Genomic DNA, 21357 nt, shown 5'->3' with positions numbered 1-21357 from the left:
CCTCCAAGGCAGCGCTAAGGACCCCTTGGGGGTTGTCCGCGTGCTGGCTTAGGTGGACATTTTCCAAGGGGTCCCAGACTGCGAGAGGGTTCAGGTCAGGCTGAAGGAAGCACCCCACCCACCAGTTCATGAATGTCATACACTGGGTCTCTAGTTTTAATATAATTATTTTTGTTTCTTTGAATTTGGGTTTCTCATTTAAATATACCCAGATACTTTAAAATATTTTTATTATATAATACGTTACTACTTATATAATTTCTGATGTTTAAAGAACCTTTAAGCCTTACAGACTTAGATTTCCATCATTTGTTACTATTGACTTTTATTCAGGGTCCTACATCATTTTCAATTTTCTGTAAATTGGTATTCCTTCAAGGATGATGAAATGTAAATATGTATGTGTTTACACTTGTATATATGTCCCTCTAACAGGGAAAGTTCTCATGTATGGAAGATCAAACCAGAGAGATTAATTTTTGTATTGATATTGGCCCCAACAAAGTGAATTTAAAGAAATATTAAAAGTGAATTTAAAGAGACATTTAAAAAAACATTATCTCCATTGTACTCAATAGGGTAAACTTTATTGAAATTTACTTCATAACTTATTATCTTTTAAACAAAATAAATCTTACTGTTTTGACAAATAAGTGTTTTGACAAATAAGTATTTCTGTTATTTCTTCATTTTACTTTTTTACATGTTGGGTATCTTAAAAATTAAAGGAAATGGCATTATAACAGCGTTAGCTTAAGCTACATTTTTAATAGTCTAAGATACTTGACTGTTGGGTCAGGAGGGACCTGCCAGAGAACCATTATCTGGATGAGTTTTCTTTAGCTTATCACTTTTTTTGCTTGCCATGAAAGTTTAATGACAATGAAAAATACCAAACCCTGGTCACTAAAGTAATTAAATACTGTATTTTAACTAGCCACTTGATCTCTTTATTGAAGAAAACACCATTTGAAACAGAATTTTAATAATTTTGTTGTTAAAAAAGTGGGTCACCTCCAAAAATTCGATTATTCTGATATAATTTTTACATTTCATACTCTAAACTCAGGATGAATTATTTGTAGTATCATTTAAAAATTAAATAATATATACTTTCATTGTTTCTATAACTAGTTATATCTGTAAAAGTAAAAACTTAATGTCAATTTCAGTAACTTAAGGTAGAATTTATAAACCAATGTAAATGTGTTCAAATGCATTATAGATTGTTGTTAAAGAAAACTATATATTTTAATTAACTACATTTTTACAAATTCCCAAAGAATTTAGGATTCAGCATTAAAGCATTTCTGATGCAATGTTGTACACCTTGGTATTTATAGAAACAAAGGATGTGGTATTTCAAAGACTCTAGTCTAGACCTTCTTGTTCTATTCATATCATACAGAATCATAAAGTGTATGTAATTGTTATCTGGTAATAAAATGACTGTGAATTACAAAACAAAAGAGGATTTTTCTACACGGTGATCATGGTTGCTTTGATTTTATCATATCCACATACCCTTACTAAGACATACAGACTTTTTAAATTCCATTTTTTCTCTTTATTTTGAAATGAAATTTTTATTTGAAATAATGCCTATGTTATAGATTGTAGATTATTTTCTTGATGATACTGATGGCCCTCAAAAGTACTGGGAATTACTGAGCTTAGTAGTTGTCCTAATAGAACTACTCACTACTGTAACCCCCACTTTATTTAGTGCTTTTATGAAACTTGAAATGTTTTTCAAATGCAATGGTAAAGTTGGGGAACTTCAGTTTATCCATATGAATACTTAACCAGTTATATTAAAATGTAATTTAATATGAAATACATAGTGTGCTGAGATTAGATTGGTATTTGTCAAGTGATTGAAATGTATGAAAAGTATTTTGTTACTTATAATAAATTTAATATTTAACATCTAATTTAATGTTATTTAACCATTTGTATGCCGTAAGTGTCTATAGATGCAAACGGCAGACCTTTTTTAATTAAATTCAAAATATCGTGGCAGTTAACTGGTTAATTGTGTTTTTTTATTCAATTAAGTAAAATGTTTAACATTTAATTTCGCATGTTAATATAACATTAAACAAATTGTAAAATAACAAATAAAATATTTTCCTTTACATATACATTACTCATACAGTTGTTATTTAAACATAATATATAACATAATTGTATACAATTTTTTTGCAATTATGTGGATATAGTATATTTTATGTTGTTTTCAGATAAATATTTCTCAATTTCTTTATTGTATTTTATTTAACATCAAACAAACCATATGAAAAGTAATTAAGGTAGAATTTACAAACCACAGAATAAGAATAAGGGGACTTTTTCTTAGTTAAAAATTCTCACTGCCATTAGAGGGAAAGGAGAATTTTCAGTGACCCTAACTACAGAGGACTGTCAGTAGTCTACGTTTTTTCAGGCAGTATTTGTTCAGGTATACTTAATACCAAAGCATGAAGACAAGGAACTTTGCTGACTTAATTAGGCATTAATTTTGTTTTTAAAATTTGATGTTCTTTTAGGCTGTAGAATATAAATCATTCTCCTTCACCCTAAAATTAAGTAATATATTGGCATACATTGGTATGGGTTACCTCCTATTTTTCCCAAGATTTACTCTGGCCACTGTGTTCCACTACAATTATTACAACAAGAAATGGTTCTCTTGTTTAATAGTAACTAAATTGTCATTATCACTGAAAGATAGGTTGATATATAAATGTATAATGTAATATGTGATAATCTGTGATTTTTTAAAAAGAGGGCAAATTTAGACACTTTTGTGTATACTTATTTGTTTGTAGCTTAAAAAGAGCAATCACTTTTATGTATTAGATATTTTACAAATAATTTTATTTTTATTTTTAATGAGATACAGGGGGTAGTTATATTGATGTTACAAGATTATATTTTATTGTACCTATTTCATAATTAATATTTTTTACTTCAATAGTGTGTTTTTTAATGATTTAAGTATATGTATATATTTACTGATATAGGTGATCACGACTTTTAGTAGTTATTACAATAACTGCACTTAATATTAAAGTGAAACTGGGCTTATTAAAAATAGTTTGATTTGGAAAGAAAATTGTGTTGTGAAATGATAAAATTGTTTCATAATTTACAATCCCTATAGCTTTTGTTGTTTTCAGGAAAAGTAAAAAATGTTCTTATCTTACACACTAGAAAAAAAAAAGAAAAAGCTGTGAAAATAAGTATAAAGAGAGCAGTTTCATTGTCGAACTAGAACTTCCTGGTGACTGTATTGTAAATGTAAATATTTTATGGTACTGTGAAACATTCAAAGCATAAGTTAAAAAATTTTATTTATCATATTATCTTGTAGGGGTCCAGGTGGTGGCAGACCTTGGCCAAACCCAACAAATGCCAATTCAGTGAGTATATGTATTTTTAAATTTTCTTTGCACTTTTTAGTATTTAACAACAAAAGTCTGTTGCTTTTGAAAGCCCTGTAGTTGGTTACATTTAATCTTATTAAAAGGTAATCATTCAAAACTATATATTTTGTGTATATTCTTTTAAATATTCATAATTGTAATTTTTTACTTAAGATCTAATGTAAACAAGCATTCTGTGTAGATTAACAGACCTTCAAAAATAAAGACAAACAGTGTGACTTAAGTATACCATTTAAGTAACCTATAAAATGATGTGATTTATGTAAAATGATTTATTATAAAACAATTTGATCTTCTAAAATAACTGTATAATCACTAAATTGTCAGATTAGATCAATCTCAATCAGGGTTTTTATGATTATATTTTCTGTACTAGTTACACCTAGGTTTGCTCCTTTGCTGCCCCAGGAAGTAAATGTGCATTTGCCTTGGGCCTGTGGGCTAAACTGCCATCCTTACACATCTATCTGGGATTTTCCTTACATGTTTTGTGGCAGTGGTTTGCACAAATAGTTTTCTCTCAATAAGGTCACATAAAGTACGCACAGGTTGAAAAGTAAATTTACAATCTTAAAATTAATATGATTTTTATTTAATGATCCTGCAGATATTTCTCCTTCTTGACTTTGAAATCTTGTGTTCATTATGTGAGCGAGGTCTGCTGTGTATGTATGTGTAGTGTGTGCACTTCACAGAGGTGCCTGAACCAAGGGAGTATTAGCAAAAGACTGAAATACAGCTTGTGAAGTCTATGGACATCTGCCCAGAGGGGATGCCTTTTCTAATATACACTGAGATGCCTTCACTGGCTAACAGTGGCAGCCTTACTGCCAAAGCAACATGAAACTGGTCAATGAATAAGGTTAATTTAAACTTCAAGAAAATTTGAAGTGAGGTGTGTGTTGGGTAGGAAGAATCATCCTAAATCCATTGCTATTCTAAAGCAAAAACCACTTTCTTCTCAAGTAACTGCCATATTTTTAGAGAGAAAAAATAACTTATATTACCAGCCTCTCTAAAAATCAATGAAAAAATATCCTTGGGTGAGAATTAACAAAAAATAAAAAAAATAAAAATAAAATCACATAATCATTTCTCTAATAAACTATACACTTTCACTTTTTTCTTCTTCCTTTCTTTCTTTCTTTCTTTCTTTCTTTCTTTCTTTCTTTCTTTCTTTCTTTCTTTCTTTCGTCTTTCATGCTGTTCTTTTTCTGGTGGTCACCCAACTCTCCATAAGTCTCAGCTGCCCAGCTCAAATATACCTTCTGTACCCACATAATACTTCTTCCTACATTGTTATATTTTATTTCTCTCATGCTAAGCTGTCAGATACTACTGGTAACTTTCAAGAGTGCAGATTCAGTAAAATGCTAGGGGTAGGAGCCCAAATGTTCCTTTTGTTTTAATGAGGGTATCAAAGAATATAAAGCAGGAATGGCAAGGATAAGCCAAAATCAAAGAGCTCAACAGGGCAAAAATGGAAATACATTGAACAACTAGATGAGATAAATATTTTAAGTATTTTCAAATGTTTACTATATTTAACTGTATTTGAAGAGCCATGAAGTGGGGAAAATTAAAAATATAAAAGGAGCAAGGACTTGGGAGAAATGGGATGGTCAGGAGAGGCTAGCTTTGGAAACAAACAGAAAGATATTTTTTTCTACCAGACATAAATGGATAAAAAATTAAATTTATAAATAATAAAGTATTGAGCAGAAGATGAAGGCATAGCAAGAATTTGATGCCTTTAATGTATGACAGAAGGTACCAACTCAGGATGGTATAATCATCATGACAGGCAGCTTACAAAAGTCAATTGTTAAATATTCAGGAATTTTGTGAGCTGATTATCAATCACTGGTAGCTTGAAATCTGCCATATGGGAATTTTTACACCACAGAAATTGACTACAACATGGGCCCTCACCCCCCCCCCCTCAACCCTCCATCCCCCACCCTCCAGGAGTTTGCAGGATTTACTGGCACACTACTGAAATGCTTCAGGGCTTCCATAAAGGCTTCCAAAATGCTTCCACATACTTGAAGACTAGATTGAAGCTGGATAACATGATTACATTTGGGACCTTGTCAAGTTTGTTTTGTTTCTTTCCAGGAAATCCCTACTATAAAACAGAAAAGGTAGTCAGATAGTGGAAATAAACAAAGTAGGCTTTGGGCTAATGAATTTAAGATATCGGGGAAGGAAATAAAATGCTGACAGGGGCATGGGGAGTGGCAGAGGCAATTTAGTAGGAAGCTAGTAGGGAAAAATGGACTTAGTAAACATGGAAGAATTGTGATCGGAGATTTTGATTGAAATATTATAAAGGAAGGCAATGAAATGTAAATGCCAAAGATTGGTGGTTAGAGTGTATTTTGAAATTTCTTAGGAATGATGGTAGGCAAAAGAGAGAGGCGAAGAACATGAGCCAGTTATAGGGAGATAAAAATTGGAGCCAATGGTTAAGTTGGTCATTTGAAGAGGGCAGATGCACAAGTTCAAAATAATACAAAGCAAAGGGTGGACAGTAGATCATGAACTCAAAGGGGCCCAAGAGAGCAAAGTTGTTTTCACTCACCAAGTTGAGTGAATATTTATTGCCCAGTACTCACTGTGGAAGTCGTACTCATCATCAGTGATGCGGGGCGCCCTGGCAATGGCCATCTGCAGTGCCGAGTTACCCATAGGCAGACCAACCAAGGGCCTCAGAGACACGTGGTTTTTACTTAAGGCAAATCAAGGACACCAGTCAATGAGGAGAGAATTTTCAAATAACAATATGAAATATTTCCCCAATCAAAGACCTATTCACCAATAGAAAACCATAGCTTTGTTGTACTGCCTTCTGCTTAAAATATAAAAAGAATATGGTCTCATATTCTTTCTATGTTTAATTATATGGAAGGTGTTGGGGTCGAAGGAGGGCTACAGGTACAGGCACTATATTCTGTTTGCTATGCTAAAGGTCCTGTTCTGGCCCTAGCTGGCTGACTGCAGGAAGATAAAAATTTATTGGCTTTATTCAGAAAAAGGCAAACATGCCTCTTCTGGGTGGGCAGAATCTTCATGTAAGTAAGCAAGTCAGCTTGTGTGAAGAAAGAAAATACTTGGATTTAACTTATTTTTATATGTTTTCCAGTTTTTATTTTTAAAATTATCATAGCAGTGTTATATTGACATCTTTTATTCTCTAGAAAAGCACTTGGTTCAGAGTTTAATTTGAAGAGAAAGAGGGAATTTGTTACCTATGTCTGGTCCTCACAAATTAGTAGTCTTTGGAGACTTATACTAACAAAATCTTTTGCATTTATTATAATATTTTCTAGTGTTAATTAGAAAGGAAAGGGGGAAAGATGAGGTCTATGTATTAGGTACTGCATGAATGTAGTACCCTGAAACCTGTCTTTAAGAAAAAAAACACTGTATCTCAGAATACACATAAATTAGAAGTTGCATCTGTAAAAGCTACTAATTTGAAGAACTCTGCTTTCTGGTTTTTAGCTGCACGAATATATATCTTTCTAATTACAAAATGTGTCATTAGTATCAAGCAGTGAGTACAACTGGCCTGAAACCAATATAACTTAAAGCTAGCTGGAATTCTGTCTAAACTCCTCCTGACTAAAGTCTACTCTTTTTTGTAAATTCAAGAAAATATTGCATTTATTGAGTTTTCTAGCACTCAGATAAAAATGCCTTTTCCATTACTATCCTTTGTGATACATTTTAAAACTTGATAGGCCAAGCCAGTGTTGCTCAGTGGTTGAGTGTCGATCTATGAACCAGGAGTTCACAGTTCGCTTCCTGGTTGGGGCACATGCCTGGGTTACAGATTCGTTCCCTAGTGTGGGTCCTGCAGGAGGCAGCTAACCGATGATTCTCTCTCATCATTGATATTTCTGTCTCTCTCTCTCCCTCTCCCTTCCTCTTTGAAATCAATAAAAAACTATTTAAATTTTTTTAAAAAAACAACTTGATGAAAGTTAGAAAATAGAGTCAGTCATTTTAGGTCCTTCTCGATACTGCTACAAAAAGCAAACTTTTCTTTTCTTTTGTCCTGTTTATGTTCCAGATCCCATACTCCTCAGCATCTCCTGGGAACTATGTAGTAAGTACATTTGGGTTTCTTTGCTCATAAGAATTGGTGTTACGTTTTATTTGGGCAATGAAATCGTTGTCCAGATGTTAAGAAGAGCCCCCTGTGTACTGGCCAAGATGTGAACATCTGATTTGTGTTGAGTTGTTTCGTCTGCCAACCTCAGTACATATGTTGATGTTCATTAGTGAAACAGTTATCAATCTGGCCAAGATTGCCCTGAGTACTGTGTCTTACTTTAGCATATGTTTCTGTAAACCTGTGCAATACACTCTGCCCAATCATGGAGAAAGCCTTCCCCAGTTACACAATGATATGCTTGAATTTGCAGTTCTTCAGGAGAATAATCTACACCCCTACTTCTTTAACTCTCCCAATCACAAAGATTACCAAATAGCAGAAAAATGACTGGTAATGAGGAGGGATATTTAAGTCATTTTTCCATTCTTAGAAATTTAAAATACTTTTCTTACTAACATTTAGTACTTATTAAAATGTTTTAAATAATTCATATATACCTCAAGTCAAATGAGCAGATTTTACATGAGCTCTTGAACTTGCAAATGACCTTTTAACCATCATTACAATAAATCCTTGATGCATCTCAAGGCCATTATGACACAGGGTGGGGAAAAAGTAGATTTACAGTTGTCCATATGGAAAATAATACATTAACTAATAAATAATCACACAAGAATCAACTCTGAGTTTCATATACTCACAACTGTAAACCTACTTTTGCCCCACCCTGTTTTTAAGGAGAAATGCCTAACAGGGAAGCAAGGATAAAACTGTAAAAAGGAAAATCTTTCCTGAAGAAATTTTCAGAAGTGGTGGCTAACGGGAGTAGGAAAAGGGAGGACTTTGCCCTCCATGGAATAGTGTGGTATGAATATAGTGAAAAGCTCATGCCGCACTGGACCTGCACGCATTGTTTCCTTAAGTTACACAAACTGAAGAAGTCTCATGTTTTTCACATTTTCTATGAAACAAAAATGAAAGTAAAAAGAAAAGGGATAAAACTGAATTATACTTTGCATAAGATTAAAATGACTATACGTTAAAAGAAAATAAAACCTATTTTTTCTTAAAATCACTTAAGAATAAGCCTGCTGTATATGAGGTATCCCAAAATATGTACACACACTTAATAGCTGATAGCTCAATTGATGTTTTTTTATTTATTTTCAGATTTCACCTATTGGAATTAATAATTATTCAAAGTGTGTATACATTTTGGGACACCGTGTAGTTTTATGAAATTAAAGACGTTTATTTAAATAGGAATTTAAATTGCTTATTAAATACCAACTACATATGTCATTTGAAATAATTAATAGACTCTGTCTGCACACTCAGGATGAAGTCAAACTTTAGCCACTTACTAGTTATTTTGACTACTGTACATCTGAAATTACTGAATAATTTTAGAGTGACCTAATCTCCGTTTCAGGTGGACTGTGTAGCTACAGCCTTAGTAACCCACAGCATTAGTCACCATTGCCTCTCATTTCTGATTGGTGTGATAGGTGAAGGTGCAATGCTCCAGAAGGTTTACTTGACACTGATAGAAGAAAGAAATAGAATCAGTGTATTTCTTAAACAGAAATATCTTTTGGTTGTTAATTTCCTATAAGAGCCATGGATACAAACCATAAGAAAAATACAATAACCTAAATCACAAATACACATGAATTACTCCTCTTTTATGGATTTGTAAAGACCTGATTAAATGGCTTCTCCTTAACCTCATTATATCTGGTGTGATTAAGTCATGAATAATAAGTCAGTTTACAGGCTCATTGTTTTGGGAAACTTGTCAAAACAATCTCAACATACTTAAACTGAATTATACTTTGCATAAGATTAAAATGACTATACGTTAAAAGAAAATAAATTATGGAGAAAATTAATTTTCTCTGTTATTTTCAAATTGCATCACTATTAAAATAAGTCTTACTTTTCTTATGTTTTTATTTATATTATTCAATTAAATGCCTTACTTTTACTGAAATTTTGTATAATTATATAGGGTCCTCCGGGAGGTGGAGGGCCACCGGGAACACCCATCATGCCTAGTCCAGCAGGTATTGTAATCAGACTAGCCACATTGGCATTTGATTATTAGAATAAAATAGAGAAATTGTTCTGAAAGTTAGTACTATTCATTGTCTCATTGATGGATAAGGAATAGAGTAGAGGTAGCAAATAGGAAGAAATCGTGTTCTTAAGCACCTATTGTTCAAATACTTTAAGCATTTAGAAAATTTCTGTTATGTAAGTAACATATAATCAGGGTGCAAATTGTATTGATCTGTATGAATTGTCCAATGATTATCTGTCTAAAAGATTCCTTGAGACTGTGGAAAAGATCAAAATCTCAAAACTTAGAAAAATTCTGCATAAGTTAACACATCAAATGCATGGATCCACTAGGTTTAATATAGCAAATCTGACCTACCAATCTATTATCTTACTAAGATAGATGTACATGTACCTACAATATTATTTATCCCGCATATCTGTAGGTATTTATTAATTAGCTAATAGATCTACCATGTAGTGTGGAAAATTTTTTTAATCTTCTAAACTAAAATATCTGAGTATTCCTGTAATCATTATTTAATAATGCTGGTGGGAATGCAGACTGATGCAGCCACTATGGAAAGCAGTATGGAGTTTCCTGAAAAAAAATTAAATGTGAAACTGCCATTTGACCCAGTGATCCCACTTCTAGGATTATATCCTAAGAAACCTGATACACCAATCAGAAAGAATATATGCACCCCTACGTTCATAGCAGTGCAATTTACAATAGCTAAGACATGGAAATAGCCCAAGTGCCCATCAGTAGATGGGTGGGTAAAAAAAGCTGTGGTACATTTACACAATGGAATAGTAGTCAGCAGTATATGAAAAAAGGATCTCTTACCTTTGAGACAGCATAGGGACCTGGAGAGTATCATGCTAAGCAAAATAAGTCGGTCAGAGAAAGACAAGTATCACATGATCTCACTCATATGTGAATCTAATGAACAAAATAAACTGAGGAGCAAATAGATCCAGAGACACAAGCATAGAACAGACTGACCAATCTCAGAGGGAAGGCAAGGTGTAAGAGTGGGTGGGGAGAGATTAACCATTAACTGGGGAATTTATATGCATATATGCATAGCCTATGGACACAGACAATAGTGCGGTGTCCAGATCATCTTCGATTATTACTTTGTGATGAGTTAGATATAGATTATAAAGAAAGATATTAATTAAGTAATATTTTGTTTCAGATTCAACCAACTCTGGAGACAACATGTATACTTTAATGAATGCAGTACCTCCTGGACCTAACAGGCCTAATGTAAGTATGAATTTTTAAAAAATTTTGTAATGTATTCAAACTCTTAGTGCATTCCATTTCTGGGATACTCTTTAAGGTTTATATTTTATAATCCAGGTGCTTATTGGATATCAAGAAAATAAAATTCTTACGTTCTGAGTTGAAAAAATGTAATATATAACATATATGAAATATTTCATATCAATATAATTTAAATTAAAACTAAACCTAATTAATTATAAAATGTTGGTGTATAGTCTTATTCTATCTCAAGTACTTAATAATTAATACTATTTGAAAATGACAGGTAATGTATAATTGTTACCTCATTTTAGCATCACTAATTTCTTCATTGTGATCGTTATTTTATTATTTTTTTTCTCTTGAGAAACTTGACAATAAATAAGGAAGTTGGATATACTTATTTTTCTCTAGATTTTGAAATCCAGAGTTTAAATATGGACCTGAGGCAGTTCTGCTGAAAGAATTTGGATGTTTTAGTAAAGCATATGATTGTGATTTTTTTTCCACAAAAACTTACAAGAAAATGATATTTTATTTATCTGTGATACAAGACCTACATGTAAACAAAAAGATATTTCTAACAGAATGTAGTTACTACACAGATATGTACATATAAATATAGGGTAGTTCAATTAAAGAAAAAGCAGGAGGCATAAAGGAATTTTCATAAGTACCGAAAACTGAGAATGAAATAATTATTATAATGGAGCTTCCTTGCAGTAAAGACAAAGGGAAACTGGGAAACTGGGAATCTGTCCAGTATGGATGGTACTTAAAAGTGGCTAATTTGAAAGGAGATGTGCTGGCAATATCACACTGAGGGCTTAGTATAAAAAAATAATGTAAAATATCTCATTAAAATTTGTATATCGACTATATGTTGAAGTGATAATAATTTTGATATAAAATATATTATTAAAATTAACCTCAACTATTTCCTTTTACTTGTTAAGTATGGCTGCTAGTAAATCTAAATTTACTTATGCAAGTTCACATTTGTGGCTTGCATAATTGTGTCTGATAAGCAATACTGCCTCCAGTTATCACTGTTCTCTTTATAGAATCAAGTAAATTGTTTTTAAGGAAAATAAACAATTAACTATCAATTATGTCTAAACGTGTTTTCACAGATATTTTAAAGAATAGTAAATATGATAACGAACAATGTTCATTTTAGAAATTCAGCAAAAAAAAAAAAGTTTTACACTGCAATTTCATATCTTAAAATTTGGTATTTGAAAGGGAGGGAGCAAAGGAGGAAATCCAGAGCATATGGTACTGAAGACATTTCTGGGGGCAGCTAAGCTGATATCATCCAAGTATGTTTCACTCTGGATCTCTAACTCCATCCAAAGATAAGAGATCCAAGAACAGTAGGTGAACATGTCACTTTTTCAAATGCCATTCATCTCAGCCAGCAGTAGTAAAAGAAAATTCCTGCTGAGGGCTAGGCCTGGAGTTTTTGTGCTTCAAGTGCATATACTTATAGTCTATGGGGTCCAGATAAAAAGACCAGAATAAGTTCATGGACTCTTGGCCTCACCAGCACCAGTTTCTAAGCCCAGAACTATGCTTTTGACAAAAGCTGAATAGCAATTGTAAGTTCAAAGTTAATTTCTTTGACTTACCAGTTAAGGCATACACATTCCAAGTTGTTTACTGAAAATCAATCCATGTGCTTTTAGGCAATAAAATTTTCGGAAACAGAATTGACATTATTTTGAGAAAATGTGTAAGCATGTGATCCGTATCATCGTAGATGACGGATCGCCATCTTATTCCCACACAGTTGATGGTACACAGGTTATCTGTTAGGGGGAATTGCTTTTCCCCCCAAAGCCCATGTGATTAGTAGCTACCACTACCCGATCTACACACATAAATACACATACACATGCACACATCGCATTCAATATTCTCTACCATACAACATGGAAGAAATGCTTTTGGCATGGGAAATTTTAAGAGCAAGTGTTTCCAGTAGGTTGTTTTAACTGCAAAAATAAGATAATATGGATAGCTTTGTCTTCAAACTGGGATCTGAGCTTCCTCAAAAGTATTTCAGGGAGATGAGGGAAAGATGGAGTGGACAGGCCATGAGCTCGCCACCACCAGCTCTGCCTCAGCACATCTGTTCACATCTGTGTTGTTTTTTTACCAGACTTCTAAAGTAAGATTTCACTTGAAAATAAAATAAGTTAATGCCACTGCTTTTTAACATGTTAATTATAACTGCTGCAGAATGATTGTCATTGAACTGACATAGTTGAGACTGCCAAGGAGAATTAGCTATATTCATCTGTCCCCAAGGAGCTGAACGAAAAGGGCGGGGCAAAAGTAGGTTTTCAGTTGTAAGTACACAAAATGCAGAGTTTATTCTTGTAGTGTGATTTATTAATTATTGTATTACTTTCTATACAAACAACTATAAACCTACTTTTGCCATGCCCTGTATTTAACCTATTAGATGAAATTACTTATGTCCATTTGAACAAAAAATAGATTGTCTGCTAAAAAAGTTAATGTTGGTATAATAATGTTGGGTCATTCTTATTAGTAAGGTATTAATCATCTTAGCAACTTCATCAAAATCACCTCTTGCTCACAATAGTACAATTTGTCAGTAGCATAGAAGAGAATGTTTATCCTTTGCACTGACTGTATAGATTCCCTGCTTGAGGACACCTAAAGAAGAAAAATGTGGTTCTGAACAAGGATTAGTCTGAAGATCCAAACAGAGAGAGAGAGTATGGGATGGGGGAGGTAGAACAGTCCAGTTAGAGACTATAAGGCTGGAAAAAAATCCAGGAAAGTAATCTCTATAACTTGAAAATAAAAATAAATTGTGGAATTATCTTAAAATGTTAAAGACAGATATTTTAACATTGATATAAACAATTGTTTTCAATGTTCTCATCATTCTTTTCTTCACTTTTTAAATAGTTTCCAATGGGCCCTGGTTCAGATGGACCCATGGGTGGATTAGGAGGAATGGAGTCACATCACATGAATGGCTCTTTAGGTAAGGATATTACAAATAAATTCAAAACAAAGCCTTAATTCTACATAGTGGGTATTATCGTTTGCAAAGTTCTTCTGTATACAGAAACTCATTTTGAAATGCTTCATCTTTTACCTCATCCTGATAGTTTAATCTACAGTGTATTGTTTATGATGACTGTAGATGAACTGAAAATCAGAAATGTGAGATTTATTCTAACCTAGCTCATATTCACAGGTATTTCCTTTAACCTATCAAATCTGGGTGTTTAATGATAAAAGACATATATCATACCTTCTTGCCTGTAGGACTGCACTGTCCTCCCAACTGGTATCTCTGTTTCCAAAGGTCTTTAGATACAATCTCAGAGCAACTAGTTCTTTGCAAGAATCTTAACTTTTTTCTGTATTTTAATGTTTGTCTCTATTTTAAAATAAAATTGGTATCATATTCTGGATAATTTGATGATTCTCTTAAGAAAGAAAACTGTCCACATTTTTGTGTGTTCAGTGATAGAGCTGATTTCAAGCAGTGTGACTACTAGCTGAAACCCTACTTCGTAAAGGATGCCTTTTTGCCAAATGAAGCCAAATATCTGTAAGGTGAACACAGAGTTTCACAATAGTGAGAGATGGAAACAAATGGTACAAAATTGACTAGGTCACAGAGCCCACCTTCATAGGCCAAATGCAAAACCAAAAAAATATATATATTCTATGTTTATATGTTTAAGTAACAGTATTATAAACTACTGTAAGAGTTGATGATGGGCATGGAGGTTTGTGATCTTTTTTTTTTCTTTTGAAAATGGACCGTCTTTTACTTAGATGGAGAAACTATGCCCATGAGTAACTTAGATTATACACAGATTTCACAGCCCCACCAAGGTCAGGAAATGACCTCCTCCGATACTTTGAAAAGCTATGTAACCTCAATCATCAAGAAATCATTTGCAACCCATTGGTAGATTTTTCTGCTCTAAAGGATGCATACTTATTTTGCCTATATTTCAAAGTCTTAATTTGCACTGTCCAATTATGGTAACCACTAGATGTGTGACTACTTAATTTTAAATTAAAAATAAATAAAATACAAGTTCAGTTCCAGTTGCACTGCCACATACCAGGTGCACAGAACCACATCTAGCAAATGGCTGCCATAACGAACAACACAGGAAAACATTTCCGTCATCACACAAAGTCTTATCAGACAGTACCATTCTAGAATTTTATTTTCTAATTTCTTGCAAAATAATTTATTTTCCAGTCTTTTAATTTAGAGAATTAACCACAGAAAAAGATGACATTTGGTCATAAAGGGTTCTCAATTATATTATTCACTACAATAGAATTTACAAAAGAGTTTCACATATGCTTGGCATGTGGCTTATCACTTTTTGTAATGAACTTTATTGTGCATATTTACATATGTGCATAATTGCACATGTACATTCAGTGTTTAGCTATTATGCCTGCTTATTTATAAATTAATCATGTTAATAAGTCCTAACTTTATTTGCAACTGTTGACTGAATGATGTACTATGAAACATTATATTTTTATGTCAGGAAGATTAATTGTTAAAATAATCCTATCTAATAAAAGACAAAAAGGGTAATGGACCGTACCTTCTCTACGCTTCCCATTGGCTAATCAGGGCGATATGCAAATTAACTGCCAAGAAAGATGGTGGTTAACCACCAACAAAGATGGCGGTTATTTTGCATACGTAGGCGCCAAGCGACAGAGCGAAGCCGGCTGGCCCTGGGCAGGAGCAGCGAGCGAAGGCTGGCATGGCGAGCAAAGAGCAAAGAGGGAAGCCTGCCGCGCCGGCCTCAGCCACGCCCCTCAGCCATGCCCCCGGGGCCCGCGCGGCAAGTGAATCTGGGTGAGAAGTTAATTCTGTGGTTTGGTGTCCTGGCTCTCCTGGGGCCAGGGGTGGGCAAAATGGGAATCCCTGCTCTGAGAGTTCAGGGTCATGGAGAGCACACTGCCCCCTGGTGGAGCACACGAGTGGTGCCAGTGGCAGGGACCCCCTCAGACCAAATGCTGGTCAGAGACCAGGGTGGCTGGTGGGGTTGGAGAGCCCCCTGATGGGGACACTCCGCCACATCCCCAGGGCCCGCGCGTGGCGAGTGAGGAGCTAAGCCCCTCGCCCGCCAAGCCAGCCTCCGCCATGCCCCTGGGGCCCGGGCCCCTCCCGGTGAAGAGCGAAGGCCTGGGTTCCAGGCGCCGGAGGAAAACTGGAGCCAGCAGCCAGGGGAAGGGGCCCCCGAGGGGGCCCAGACTGCGAGAGGGCACAGGCCAGGCTGAAGGACCCACCCGAGTGCACAAATTTTTGTGCACCGGGCCTCTAGTCTATATAATAAAAGCCCAGCAGCCGTTATGGTGGAACTACCAGAACAACCGGTCACTATGATACACACTGACCACCAGGGGGCAGACGCTCAACACAGGACCTGCCCCCTGGTGGTCAGTGTGCTCCCACAGCTGGAGCGTCGCTCAGCCAGAAGCCAGGCTCAGGGCTGGCGAGCACAGCAGCAGTGGCAGGAGCCTCTCCTGCCTCCGCAGCAGCGCTAAGCAGCAGCGAGCCAAGCAGTAAGGAGCGAGCAGACAGATGGTTAGGAGCGAGGGGAATTGCAGGAGGAATGTCTGACTGCCGGTTTAGGTCTGATAAGGCCTAAATCGGCAGTCAGACATCCCCCGAGGGGTCCCAGATTGCGAGAGGGTACAGGCTGGGCTGAGGTTCCCCCCACCCCTCTGTACGAATTTCGTGCATCGGTCCTCTAGTTTAAAATAAAACTAATACTGGGCAAAGATCTGATTGTTGTTTCTTTATGCCAATAAGTATAATGTATGATTCCATTACTTAAATAAGAAATTAGTATTGTTTATTCATTTCTCCCAAGAATCAAAATAAAATACTATATTTTGAAGACATTTTACTTTTGATAGATTGCTATGAATATTGATTGCTGTCAAATATGTGATATTATTTAAAATACTTTGCTTTTGGTTATTGTGCTCAAATGTGGCTCAGAATCTTATTGGGTATTATTGAAAATGTCCATTTTATATTTTATCAGATTTAGAAGCATAATGTCACAAAATATATTTAGACATTTCTCTCTTGCTTTCTAGTTAAATGCATACACATATATACATACATAATAAAAATTTGAATTTAGTAGTATATATAAATCTCGCCATTATTTTACTAACAGGAATTTATGATAACAATAGTTTCCTTTATTCTGCCATTAAAAACAGAAAAACTCCTAAATGATTAGGAAATAGAGGTGCAACTCTTCCCTGTATTTACCATCAAACGATACTTACTTACCATTCAGTGTAAAAAAAGGAATTTTTTAAGATTAAAAATTCAGGAGATGTACTGGAAAATACAACAAAAGTTTGTGTATTAAAGGAGTACTTAATTTATAAATGAAATAAGTACCTTATAAAGGCTTTTCTTTTTTTGTACTTTGTTTCAGGCTCAGGAGATATGGACAGTATTTCCAAGGTGGGTGATATGTATTCTGTACTGTTTTTTGTCTGTATTTTATTTCACACAGAATTCTCACTAAGATTATTAGAGTCACCTTATGAATTTTGTTCTTAAACAAGAGTTTGAAAGTAGAAGGCGAGATATAATTAACTGCAAGTTTAAAATATTAATGTATATAATCTGTGGGAAAGGGTAAAAATTAATCTTTCACAAATGTTCCTAAACATGCTAGGGTTCATTTACAGTATGCACTATCCCTGATTAATGGGTACCCAAGTAATAGCCAATTTAATCATGTTATGATATTTTATATTTGTAAAGAAGACTGACATACTTTAGGTAATTTTTTAAAAATGTAAAGAAGTCTATAGAAACATGAGAAGAGGTAAATTTGAAAAAGTGATTATTATATGTTATAAGGCCATTGCGTTTATACATCTCATTTGTCTTTCAAACCTTCCTTAGGAAATGCTGATGTCCTCAATCATTATTCTAGTTCCCTAAAATAGAGTATGAAAATAATTAGAGGAAAATTATAGTAATACAAGTAGGAAAGTAAGCCTTCAAAGAGCATGTGTCTGCATTTTTCTTCAAGAGTTTGAGTACCTAAAATTAATCCTTTGCTAAGATGCCTTATATTTTTTGAAGAAGCGTACCTAAATACTTTTTAGGTCATGATGAATTTAAAATAGTTCTCTGTGGATCAAAAATATATTTAGAATGGCTGATAAGAACTAATTATTAACTACCACTAGAATGACTCTGAGAAGTCTACTTTATATCAATACAGAAATTCATTAAAGGATGACTTTAAATTTTTAATTCTACTTCTAATTTATTTTCATGTATAATAATATAAAATTCTCGATGCCAAGGTAAATAAAATAAGATTGAGTTGCAAAACCTTTTAAATTAATACTTCCAGCTAAAAAGGAAAAAAGAGTGAGAGGGAGTTTAATTGGCATTCTGACTTTACACCTACACACCTGGCTTATACGTTCTACATACACTTTGGGTGTCCGTGTCTAAGATCAATCAGAAAGGCCTTTTTCTTTTCCAAAAATAGGTAAATATTTATACCATCACTAGCTTACTTCTGTGAGAAATAGTATTAGGTAAGCCTTCAAAAAGCCTGTTTTCAAAGTCAGACTCACTGTAAAACTCCATTGGGGCCTTTTCTCTGGGAAGCTCCTTCACCAGTTAGATGTCTGTGATTACATCAGCTCCCTTAGGGGCCGAACAACTGATATTAGCCGAATGGTGCTTTGTGGTCACAACTGAAATTTCTAATGTTAGATTTCAGTAGCATACCCTAGTACAGTGATGGCGAACCTATGACACGCGTGTCAAAGGTGACACGCGAACTCACTCTTTTGGTTGATTTTTCTTTGTTAAATGGCATTTAAATATATAAAATAAATATCAAAAATATAAGTCTTTGTTTTACTATGGTTGCAGATATCAAAAAATTTCTATATGTGACACGGCACCAGAGTTAAGTTAAGGTTTTTCAAAATGTTGACACTCCGCTCTCAAAACGTTCGCCATCACTGCCCTAGTATCTAAAGAGGACTCTTCGTTACACAAATGTGGGATCATCTGAATCACTTAAGGCCATCTTCTAAAATTTCCACTACAACCCATAACTTTGTACATTAGGTAGTTGTAAACAATTCTATATTGGAGAGTACTTGGTAATTTATTAAGTACTTTGAAATGTTTAAATAGTGCCATAAGGACAACTTAGATACCATCTTCTAATCTGCCCCATATCAAGTCTGTTGCTGTTCCTTCTATGCTTATTTTCCCATTCCTATTCCCAGAGACAAGTTTTTCCCTGGAAAAAAAATGCTGCTGATAACATTCTCTTGCCTAATGAGGTATTGCTTATTTTTTAAGCATTAATGAGCCACCCATTGTGTACTTCTGTGTACTGGGTACTGCCTTGTGCACTGTGGGGAGAGGCGATAGACTTTAAGTACAAACATGATCTTTGCCCTCAAGTGGTTTAAACTTAGGCAGCAGTTCCTTCATTCAGTAAACATCAGTGCTGCCAAGGCTTATTCTAGGCTCTCAAAATCCAAAGATAAACAAGATAAGGTCTCTGCCTTCAAGAAGCTCAATATAACTAAGGAGACCAAACAAAAACAATAAGGAAAAGCTTTTTCAAATCAGAATTCAAATACATTTCAATTAACATAATCATCATTTCCAAGTAATCTATAAGCCACTTAGCAATGTACTAGAAATGACCAGTTGCATCCCCTTCAGATGAGCTCCTAAGCAGCCCCTTTCTGCACCGCACCGCCCCCAAGCTGTCAGGGCGATGGTGCCATCAGAGTCTGTCATGTCTCCAGTTACCTTTTCTCTAGTCAGCAGCATCCTGTATATTAACCCCCCTCCCCCATCCCACTTAGTTTTCTCTTTACCTCTTTCCATTCACTGCCTAGTTATTTGTCTTTTACTCCAAGCTGTGCACATTGTCACTAACTCAATTTCCCGTCTTCTTCCTTCCCAACACTATCCAGCTGCCTCACAAAACTCTTTTCTGCCTTTTTCCTGGGTTTGATCCCTCCCATCCTATTCTTTTCCTAGACATCCTTGCTTGTGAATCAGAAGATAATCTTGACCACTACTGCTTAGCAGTTTGGTTCAAAATCCCTCTTAGATCTCCAGCTACATCTCCCCAGTTACCCAGTTAAACCTGTATTTTATCAAGCATCAATATTACATATTTTTTAAAATTTCTTATTCCATTTTTAAGTGTTGTTTTTTAGTACCATTTCAATTCTTTTTCTATTTTTTAATTATAAATATACTCTTTTTTTATGCATTTTATATGTAAGGTGAAGATTACTGAATTGAGAATCAGAAAGCCTGGTTCTACTACTTACAAGTTTTGGTGGCAACATGTTACTTGATATCTCTTAGGCTTTGTTTTCTTAGCTCTACAATAAGAGATAGAGCTTATAGGTCCTTTCTTACCTAGTTCATAAAATTGTTGAGAGTCATATGCTAAGGGCTATGAAACACTGTACAGATACTAAATATTTTCCTCTTCATTCTGCTACCTTTTGTGGACAAGGCTAGGAACCCACACTGTCAACTCCCTTTTGACAGCACTGTTCTACTGGCAAAATGAGCTCAGGGCTCCAAACGAAGAGTTTTAACATGACTCTTGCTCAGTTGAGGATTACCTAGTAAAACTTATATGCACCTTTCTCATAATGCAGAATTCACTTTTAATTTAGAAGCCTTTTTAAAAAATATTTTTTTATTGATTTCAGAGAGGAAGGATAGAGGGAGAGAGAGAGAGAGAGAAACATCAATGATGAGAGAATCATTGATTGGCTGCCTCTTGCATGCCCCCTACTGGAGATCGAGCTGGCAACCTGGGCATGTGGCCTTGACCAGAATCGAACCTGGGACCCTTCAGTCCGCAGGCAGACACTCTATCCACTGAACCAAACCAACTAGGGCTAGAAGCCTTTTTTAATGAAAAGTGAAATGCTTGTCATCCCTTTTGCAACTGAGGAGTCATTCAATCAGTGGAACAAAAATATTATGCCTTGAAGTTGTTTTAGGAGTTGGGGTTAGAGAGGAGCATATGGTTGTCTTCTTAGAAGGAATTCACCTAAATAAATTCTGCAGTTCACATTAAGATACTTAGCATTTATACTTTTTTAGTTTGGAAAAAAATCAGAAGGCACAGTCTGATCATGTCATGCTCAATAAATTCTCAAAGGAGCCTTTCCAACCTGAACCTTTCGAACCCCATGAGCCTTAGTTCCAGTTCAATGTTCCACGCCATTTGCAGGGTTGCCCATCAGCAGCTACAGAACTTTGCCATCGTCGCAGCTGCGAGCCTGAGTTCTCGCTCGCTTAACCCCTGGGGGACCTGGACTGGCAGTTTTTTCTTTTGGGCAAATGGCAGAGT

At 34.9% G+C, this 21357-nt stretch overlaps 1 protein-coding gene across 6 annotated transcripts in view; it reads left to right on the top strand.

The window, feature by feature from the left end:
- Positions 1-21357, top strand: part of SSBP2 (single stranded DNA binding protein 2) — a 222080-nt gene that overhangs the window by 188970 nt on the left and 11753 nt on the right. For all 6 annotated transcript variants that reach the window (XM_036308309.1, XM_036308314.1, XM_036308310.1 and 3 more), the window contains 6 exons: positions 3377-3425; positions 7528-7563; positions 9584-9638; positions 10839-10909; positions 13856-13934; positions 17407-17435. In XM_036308309.1, the coding sequence (XP_036164202.1) occupies positions 3377-3425; positions 7528-7563; positions 9584-9638; positions 10839-10909; positions 13856-13934; positions 17407-17435 (319 nt within the window). The remainder of the gene's footprint in view (positions 1-3376; positions 3426-7527; positions 7564-9583; positions 9639-10838; positions 10910-13855; positions 13935-17406; positions 17436-21357) is intronic.

This window comes from Myotis myotis, unplaced genomic scaffold (genome assembly GCF_014108235.1).
Source record: "Myotis myotis isolate mMyoMyo1 unplaced genomic scaffold, mMyoMyo1.p scaffold_m19_p_5, whole genome shotgun sequence".
Classification (NCBI taxonomy): Eukaryota; Metazoa; Chordata; class Mammalia; order Chiroptera; family Vespertilionidae; genus Myotis; species Myotis myotis.
This window is presented reverse-complemented; position numbering and strand designations above follow the sequence as displayed.